Consider the following 10,212-nt stretch of genomic DNA (forward strand, 5'->3'; position numbering starts at 1 on the left):
TCAAATGAACGAAGATTCATAAAGCCTGTTTCCATCCCTACTCCTGCCACTGGCTCAGTGACCTTGAATAAATCACTCTCAACCTTTGTGATCTTATTTTTCCCCAGATATAAAGTGCAAAGTTTAAACCAGATCAGCACTCCTCAGAGTGTTCCCACACGTCAGATAAAGGCCAGATTTACAGAGTTAAGCATGTTTCTTTGCTGTAGAACTTCTCAGACCCTGTAATATACAAATGTGCTGTGTGAGTCTCCAGTGGGTGGGGACAGTGGGGTGCTTGGAGGTTCTGTAGGCAAAGCTTCCCCAAATTACCTGACCACAGATTGCTTTATTTGTGGAATACCTATTACCACACACTTAGGGGAAGCCTGAGCAAGAGAACTGCTAAGGTTCTTCTATTAGCTCCAGCTCCCTCAGCCCTCAAATCCAGGATCTTTCCTCTGGCCTCTGATGTTCTTAGCCAGTGAACCCCGAAAGCAACTGTAGGATGATATCCATCATCCAAGGAAGAAAACTTAGAGCAATTTTAAACCAATTGCTTTCCTTTTCTCTCAAATTCTCATTTTTCCCTTCAAGGCAATTCACCTGAACTTTTATTCCCTAGGACACCTTTCCTGGCAAACTGAAAACTCCACCCAACAGCTCCCATATTTGTACATTCAGCCCCATTGATTTTCTCTTCCTTCTCACACCGAAGAACCCCCTCCTTTGCTTGAAAGTAACGAGGCTGAACTTTTAGGCAACCTGGTTTACGTGCTTGTGAATTTCCCACAGATTCTATATAACTCTAAGTGGTGAAGAGTATAGATCATGATTTCAAGGTGTGGTCTCAAGACCAGTAGCCTCAGCATCACCTGGGAACTCATTAGAAATGCATGTTCCCAGGCTCTACTCTAGACCTACTGAATCAGAGACTCTAGAGCCCAGCCATCTGTATTTCAAGACTTCCACGTGATTCTGACACTCGCTGAAGTTGGTGAATTCATGTTATAGAGATGAGAAGCGAGGGTTACAGACTCAAACAGACCTTGTGCTATATCAGTTTCCTTACCTGGAAGACAGGAATAATCATATTAACTCTCTCGGAATCTAAGTGAGAGTTAAATTAATATACGGCACCTTATGTAAGATCTGGCACCAGATAAGCAATAAATCAAAGCTGTTTATTCTATAAGGGCTACTAACATGTAATGAGCAGGAACTTATTTGGTGATGTTTTGAACTGCATCATTAGGAGTGATGTTCTTGAGTTCGTTTTGAGGACAGAGGTGCCAAGTGGTTAGACAGGAGACAGATTTGCTTTGCCAACGAGGTCCTCTATGTATTAACTTTATGAACATGTGTAAATTATCGAATCTCTCTAAGCTTAGTGTCCTCATTTAGAAAATCAAGAAAACTCTTTCTTCAGAAGGTAAAGAGGATTAAATAAAATACTGTCTGTAATGGCACTGAAAAGGGCTAGTCCCTTTTAATGACATAATGTTTAATTAATGACATAATCCCCTATGTGTTTGTCATCACAGATTATGAGGCCACCAGAACATTAACCAAGGGCTTCTTGCTCCACAGAAATAAGAGTGACAGAATCTGAGGCCCTTATATCTTGCCCTGAAAAGTTGTCTTGTCGTGATAAATTTAAGTACTGATTTAGAAGTAACTGAATGAGAAGAATTGTTCACTTTTTCTCTGCTGTCCTTAGGGATCAGGCAAGTCTTTCTTCCCACTGAAATCCTGTGAGATTTGTATTTATTTTTCTATTCAGTGTTTAGCCATAAACTAACATTGGAAGTTTACCTTGCAGGATATTTCAAGACTTTACATGTTTTCTTTAAATACAGTACCTTTTAGGTCAGATATTTAATCCAAAAATATGTAGTAAGAGCATCACTGCGGTCAGACTTTCACTAGGTTTTGCCTTAGTAACAAACAAGTCCAAGAATTCAACCAGGCAACAAGAGTTTTTTCTCACCTGGGTTACAAGTCAGCTTTGGTTCAGCTGTAGCTCAGCTCCAAGTGTCCCCCACCTCCCCCCTACCCCTCACTGCCATCCAGAGGAAGGAGCAGCCCAATCTGAGCCTCACTGGAGAGCAGTGACAGAACCGTGTCATTCTTATGTCTCTGTTCAGGTGAGGCTTGAGTCACTGCAGCTCACAGGCCATTGGCCGAAGCAGTCACATGACCACATCTGACACAAAAGCGTGAAAACATACTTCCCTGCAGGGACAAACCCAGGGAAGGAATCTCATGGATGGACCCCACAGAGAGGGGCAGATAGTAGGTGGAAGCAACAATCAGCCACGAAATGACCACGGCTCTACCAATGAGGTTCCAAGTTCATGTCTTCAAAATACAGGTCATTAGGATAGAGGAAACTAGATTGTGAATTTGCCATAACCTTCATTGGTGCTTCCCCTCAGAGCCTCTTGTTCCTCACAAAGAAGAATGTCCAACTCCACAGCTTCCCAAAAGCTGCCACTCCTTCCAGCCAACCTCAGTCCTCAATGGTCCAAGAGAAAACATGGGTTTGCAGAAGGAAAGAGTAATTTCCCCAGCAGATAAAACCAAAGGGCCACCCTTTGGAATCTGCCGAGAGTCAACTTTGGCCACCTTGTTCTCTTTAATGAACATGTCCAGTTCTGAGGCCACCTGGGCAAAGCCATCTGTGTCCTCAGCTGACACTGATGAAGTCAAGAAGTGGATTCAGAACAGGGAGCCCAGCCATTGAAGCGAGTCCTAGGCTGCTTTGAAGAGCAGGTAGAAGGTGGCACGAGGCCAGTGCCAAAGGCCCCAGTGCATGTGTATGTGCGGCCACAGTCACAGGATCCAAAGAAAGGATAGCTAAGCCTCACTGAGTTTATTTTCCATTATTTTTAAACCTTTTGAGTTCAGTGAACCCCAACTAGATTCTTGTCAAGCACTTTTTTTCTACTTAATATTTAAACCCATGTACCCTTAAAGTGAAATTTCAGCCAGGTATTTCAGATTCATAGCAAAAAGAGAGATCATTAAAAGATTGTTTTGTCAAAAATATTTGACATCCAACAAAACTTTAGAAGCAACTTTTCTTACAAACAGGGAGCTGTTTTGCCAGAGTTTTCAAGTCAAAGTCCCTCAAATTCTAATTTTAGTCTAGAAATCCAGAGTTATGGTTGGATTTGGATTTCATTCTTCCATGCCTCACCGCCCATTTGAAGGTATGTAGGATGACATCACTTGAGGCCTGGTTGAGAAATTCCAGGTTTAGGGAGCCACTGTCTCCCCATTTTTAAATTATTTTTCCACAGGTGCATATACTTTGTTAGCCCACCATGGAACACAGAAGTTGTTCCCAGCATGGGTGAACTGAAAACTTCCAAAATTTGACTCAACAGAGTTATACGTTTTTAGAAGGTCTCAGTTTTGTACTAACTAGGAGGGGAAAAAAAATCATTCTTAAAGCATATTTATTTTTTTCCCAGCCAAGCATCACATGAAAGTTAGCTGTATTATCACATTGTTGAGAATTAAATATCCTGTAAATACAGGTTGACTAGAAGAATGGTGGGTGAAAGTCTATTGTGGAAATGAGAGACTTGTCTGTGCTTAATTTTGGCTAATACATCTACTAGCATTATTTATATCATATATTAATATAATATGAATAATGTATCATAATATCTATGTGTTTACTGTAAATGTTATATAAGTTAAATAATATATAATTTCTACATGTCCTATAACACATAATACTTATATGATATTTATATGATAAATATAAATAATGTGTTACAGTTTTGATCAGATTCTCCATATATTGCTTTTTAAAAAATTAATACTTAGCCTTGGGCCACTGGGTCATTGGCATTCATTTATCTGTAAGGATGGTGAAGATTCTGAAAAGTAATAAACGGATGTTCTCCATGTCTGCGTGCAATAGCGTTATTTCAGAAATGCTAAGGGCAAGTGGGGAATCGGAGATTTATCAAGGGGGGGAAGCCGTTAGGCTGCTGATATGATTCAACATCTATATCCCAGTGTGGTGGTTCTCAATATGTGTTCCTGCAACAGCAGCATCACCTGGGAATTTTTAGACATGCTAATTCTTGGACTCCACTCTAAACCTACCGAGTCAGAAACTCCAAGCCTTCCAGATGGTTCCGATGCAGCTAAAGTCTGAGCACCCTTGTCAGAGTGGTTGAGAGTGTAGATACAACAGCTTCACACACTGCCAGCTGCCAGCTGTTGAGAGCTTGGGTGAGTCACACACCTCTCTGTGGCTCCATTTCTTCCTCATGGGGATGGTGTGAGGGTTAATTACATTCACACATGGAAAGCACCTAGAATAGTGGCTGGTACATGGCTCTAGCGCTATCTATTTATGATGATGATTATTGTTATTAGTGATCTGAAGCTTTTGTATTATTGTCACTTATCTGAATCTTTATTTTATTATTGTCATTTTATTATCTGGACCTTTCCCACTTTGGACCATTTCTGGCTCTATCCTGACTCTGTTCTTGCTTAGTATTTGCATATGTATTTCTCCTAACTGGTCAGGGACTTTCTGTCCATTTACAGGTTGATTTCTCTCTGACAGGACAGCATCCTCCAGCTCGCAGTAATTAATTTCTTTGGTCTTCCATTCTTACCAGATCCCCTTTCTTGGATAGAATTCTTCCCCTTCCACCAGCGATGGTGATGGGAACTTCCTTTCCATTTTTTCCATTCTCATTGTTTTGTCCCCAGCACTGGAAGTGTGGTTCTTCATATAGATAAGTATCTTTTTCAATGTGGCTACTGTTCTGTTTCCAAAATGTGTTTCTTTTCCCCTTTATCTCCAGAAAACAAATGCTACACAGCCTAAGCACTAAATGACTTCATTCCATGTATATGTTACTGGCCTGAAATAGGAGAGTGTAATATTGATCTCTCCATTCAGTAGTTTCAAGGACTTCACTTCAGTAAAGATATCACCATTCTAAGAAATACAATCCCAACCCACATGTTGGAATCATATGATGAAAACTGGAGAAATAAATACAGTTTCCAGAGACTATAGAAAACTACTAATGGTTCATATGGAACATTGTTTCTTTGCAGGACTAGGAGAGGGAAAATTAGAAGAGAATATCTTTTATTATTCTTTCCTTCCTTTACTTTTGGGAAATGACTATGGTCCCTTAATATTTTAGAAGTGAAACCAGGTAGATTGCAGAATCTAAGGGAAAAAATATCTAAAGCAGTAACATAAAATTATATGAAAGAAGAGTGTACAATGAAGTAAATTGCATTAAAGAAGTCTGCTGAGGAATGAAATACTATAAATTAAGAGTATATAATAAAGTGTAAAAGATAAAGCATACAGGTAAAAATAAATGGGTGCAAAGAAGGAGATGCTGGATCTTAATAGAGCGATGATGTAGATGTCGTTTGCCAAACATACTGTGAACACACTGGGAGAATCCAATATATAAAAGGCTATACGGACTGATAATTGAGACTACCTAAATGATAAAAGAGTAATTATTGTAATTATTTACAATAATTAGTGGATCAGAAAAGAAGTGTGAAGTGTACTAAGCCTCTGTGTATAAGAGAGATAAAAATGTGGGGAGATATATATGTATAGTTTAGGAAGAAGTATTTCAGAAAAGTAGCATGCAAAAGAATCTAGTGGAGTTAGAACAGATTGCATGAAACTTTGGAGGTTTAAGAGGGATTTGTGTACTGACAAGAACTCCAGTCTAGCTTCCAAAAACTTTGGACCCCGTTCTTTCTGCTATGGGCCATCTGTGTGAAGAAGACAAGTCACTGCAACCTCCCAGGTCTCCTGGTTTGAAAAACGTGTGTCAAATGCCTTGGTTTTGACATTCTTTTTGAATCTAATGTTCTATGACTCAACAGCAATAATGCATTTCCACAGGCGGTAAAAATATTCTAGACTCTTCCCTTCCAATTCTCACTGTTTACTTCCTCTGCACTTCCCCTTCCTGCCTCCCTGTTTGCTGGTCAGTTGATAGTGGGCTTCAGTGGGGGTGAGTTAACCCACCCTTTCCAGGGTGTTTTACTATCGAGCTCCCTCCAGAGGGTGGGAATTCTACAGTGAGGGCTGTGATTGGGGCTTCAACTTCATTCCTAAAACACTCCTTGAGCTTGGATCTATTCTGGGCACTATGCCAGATCACCAGGGGTTGGAAGGTGAATGCTGGGGCCCTAGCACTTGGGGGAATCAGTAAGGGTCAGTTTCACTGGGTCAGTTTCTTAGTAAACAGCTGTGAACTCCATGTGTCCCTCTTTCTTTCAGGAAGTAGAAGAATCCTATGGTAGCCAGGTGGGCGAAGGGGAGCAAGGACGATACACCTGCTTTGAAGAAGTCGCCATTTGACCTGCCGAGTGAGTGACCAGGTAGCACCCAGTTCTGAGGGCACAGGAATGTTGAGAGGGAGGGAGTGGGTGTTTAACCTTTGAGTGCTGTCCACCAGCCGCTCTTTTCCACAGAGAGATGCTAATCCCAATACCCCCACCCCACCCAGAGACTCTAAGTTTTGTTCCCCCATCCTCTGATAGCCATTGGTGTCACTGATTCCAACAATAGTTGTGCAAAAATGCAGCACAAGAACTTTCAGCAGAAAGAGGGGAAAGATTCAGCTCATCGCGAGCCTGGCCCACTGCCCCTTTGAAACAGAGGTTAAAACAGAAGCTTCATGACACTGCCTTCATAGAAACAGGGCCAAGTTTCCCAGAATCTGGTGGAAGGCTGAGCTTGGAGCTTAGCGTGTGCTGCAGGACACTTCTGCATCATTCACACAAGAAAACTTAAGCTTCTGTTTTTATTTCAGTGGGTTGAATGGCATGTACTTTCCCCTACCAGTTTCTTTTTTGTTTGTTTAAGTGCATGCAATTACTTGTCCATAAGCTGCATTTGTCTTGGCAAAGTGTTCTGAGCTTGACTACGCATTTGGGCATGCCAGCATGGCATTAACCTTTTCAAACTTTCATTGTGGTCGCTTTCCTCTTGATTACTGAGAAGTGCTGCATAAAGGGTCTGATGAAGCCCACGCTAAATTATATCCTGTACTTTATATCTAAATTGATACCCAAATAAATGGAATAGGCTTCAACAAGTAAAATAAATTCTGAATAACTTAGGGCCATTCTTTGCAAAGAAAATGAAACGGTGACTCTCCTTTCTGAGGAAAAAAAAAAAACATTTCAAGGGTCAGTCAGTAAATGACACACTCTTAATAACATAACAGGAAAATTAAAAAGCCCAACAGATTTACTGCATCCTCAACAGGTGTTATCCTATAATGGATACAGTTTCAGATTCCTTGAAGGGATTTGCCCAAAGGATTACTTTAGAAACTTCTATTGAGATAACACTGCTCCAACAGCAGAGATTATTGCGTGAATCACAGACCACCGTATACCAGTTCCTTTTTAAAGGGAGAAATTTTTTTATTATTATTCTTAAAATGCCGATGAGGTGGAAAAAACATACCAACCAGGTAGAATTGCCCTATAATCACTCACATTATGTTTTTCAAGGAATGTAGTGGTAATTTATGTCAGTCGTCAGGCAGGTACTATAAGATGCTGTGTGGCCTCATACCCAGCTTGTCCCTATCTGTAAACGGAGGGCAGAGCATTGCCCAGGGCTCAGTGTGGGAGCCTAGTGCTTCTTCTAGGTAAGTCTGTTCTGCTACAATGTTGGATGCCTGTACTTATTTACTTGTTCATTGGCTCTTTAAAATAGATTCCTATGCTGGTTCTACTTAGCTCAAAAGAAGTAAGGCCAAATTTTTGCACCATACCTAAATGTCACACCTAATATTCTATATTGATAACACTTTTCTGAGAATAACGAGCATATTGATCAAGGCGTTAATAAAGCTTAATTATTCACTCTATGTTTGTTTTTGGTTGTTTGATAACTTGCTCTTTTCCATTATAATCAAGAACTAGGACAGGTCATGGATTCCCAATTATTCATTGGACTAGGGGGAAAATGAATTGCTGCTACAGGGAATGTCATGCAAATGGTAGCTTTTTAAAAACGTTTATGAATACTACACACGATTTTAAAATTTGTATTAACATTTCCCATTGCTGTATCAAGACGTATCTTATGGATGGTGCATTTTAATTATATCAGTACTGGCCCTATGCTCAGTCAACTTATTTTTAAATTTTCTATACTTGGAAATCCGTAAGAGCTGAATATACATAAATAATCATAATACTCCGTGGGGTGGATTCTTGTGAGTGTGATATCACAAAGAGAAGATTAGCATCATTTTTTTGAGTGTGAATCTCTGTTTTGGCACTTTATAGCCATTATCTCATTCAACTATCACAAGAACCCTGAAAAGTAGACTTTATTTCCATATTTTACATATTAGAGATTTGAGGTCCAGAAAGGTTAAATAGCTTAGCCCAGGTCTCACAGCAAATAAGTGGGAGAGGCAACATTTAACCCAGGCTTCCCCTGTCTTCAGTCTGTGCTCTTCACTCCCTCCTACTGCCATTCTCAAGTACCCAGTGATTCATCTTGCCCTCAGAATTATCCTTTCTTGTAAACGTCCATGTACATTCGTACTTATCTCACATGATTATCCTGTTTCTGTTTTCTGGGCATTCTACCTCATGTGACAACAATGGAACATCTCTCTTTGTCATTTCCTTAGGTGGTCCCAAGGCCTGACCATGGAACGGATTAACATCAGTATGGCCAGGGCTACCCTGGTGAAGCACACGGCTGGAGCTGGCCTCAAGGCCAGCAGACCCCGAGTCATGTCCAAGAGTGGGCACAGCAACGTGAGAATCGACAAAGTGGATGGCATATACTTGCTCTACCTCCAAGACTTGTGGACCACCGTCATCGACATGAAGTGGAGATACAAGCTCACCCTATTTGCTGCCACGTTCGTGATGACCTGGTTCCTTTTTGGTGTGATCTACTATGCCATTGCCTTCATTCATGGGGACTTAGAACCCAGGGAGCACACTTCAAATCACACCCCCTGCATCATGAAGGTGGACTCCCTCACGGGGGCATTTCTCTTTTCCCTGGAATCCCAGACAACCATCGGCTATGGAGTCCGTTCCATCACGGAGGAATGCCCTCATGCCATCTTCCTCTTGGTGGCTCAGCTGGTCATCACCACCTTGATTGAGATCTTCATCACAGGCACCTTCCTGGCCAAAATTGCGAGACCCAAAAAGCGGGCAGAGACCATCAAGTTCAGCCACTGTGCCGTCATCACCAAGCAGAACGGGAAGCTGTGCTTGGTGATCCAGGTGGCCAACATGAGGAAGAGTCTCCTGATTCAGTGCCAGCTCTCGGGAAAGCTCCTCCAGACCCACGTCACCAAGGAGGGGGAGCGAATCCTCCTCAACCAGGCCACCGTCAAATTCCACGTGGACTCCTCTTCCGAGAGCCCCTTCCTCATCTTGCCCATGACATTCTACCACGTGCTGGATGAGACGAGCCCCCTGAGAGATCTCACCCCCCAAAACCTTAAGCAGAAGGAGTTTGAGCTGGTGGTTCTCCTGAACGCCACGGTGGAGTCCACCAGCGCTGTCTGCCAGAGCCGCACCTCTTACATCCCAGAGGAGATCTACTGGGGTTTTGAGTTTGTGCCTGTGGTTTCTCTCTCAAAAACCGGCAAGTACGTGGCTGATTTCAGTCAGTTCGAACAGATCCGGAAGAGCCCAGATTGCACCTTTTACTGCACGGATTCTGAGAAGCAGAAACTTGAGGAGAAGTACAGGCAGGAAGATCAGAGGGAAAGAGAGCTGAGAACGCTTTTGTTGCAACAGAGCAACGTCTGACGGCAGTGGTGTCGCCTCGACTTAACTCTGAGCTGCTTCCACATCTGAGCTCCCTTCAAACCCAGAGGTCACCGGGAAAACAAAAATGTGTGGACGCACTCTGAAAAACTGCACAGATGTACAGACCTGTTCCTTTGATCTGGTGTCTAAACAAGCATTCCACATCTGGGAGGGTTCCCTTTTTAAATGCTTTGAGTGAAGCAAACTCCCCAAATTCAAATTTTCTAAAAAGGGGGCTGCATTTCAAAGAACTTGGTGGAGGCTACTTGAAACAATCTGGATGGACAGATATTTCACAATGCTGGTATTGAAAGGAAATGCATTTCCATACAAGGATGTCAGCTATAATAAAATGTATTTATTCAATCCAAGTATCAGAGAGGAGATGGCCGAGAGCTG

The 10,212-nt window shown here is 41.9% G+C and overlaps 1 protein-coding gene across 1 annotated transcript; it reads left to right on the plus strand.

Annotated features, from left to right (window-relative positions):
* Window positions 1-6,299: 6,299 nt before the first annotated feature.
* KCNJ15 (potassium inwardly rectifying channel subfamily J member 15) lies at window positions 6,300-9,813 on the plus strand. The gene is made up of 2 exons (XM_060149457.1): window positions 6,300-6,384; window positions 8,678-9,813. Exon 2 carries the CDS (start codon window positions 8,686-8,688, stop codon window positions 9,811-9,813), a length of 1,128 nt encoding a protein of 375 aa, XP_060005440.1. The 5' UTR covers window positions 6,300-6,384; window positions 8,678-8,685.
* Window positions 9,814-10,212: the final 399 nt, after the last annotated feature.

Source organism: Lagenorhynchus albirostris, chromosome 5, assembly GCF_949774975.1.
Source record: "Lagenorhynchus albirostris chromosome 5, mLagAlb1.1, whole genome shotgun sequence".
Classification (NCBI taxonomy): Eukaryota; Metazoa; Chordata; class Mammalia; order Artiodactyla; family Delphinidae; genus Lagenorhynchus; species Lagenorhynchus albirostris.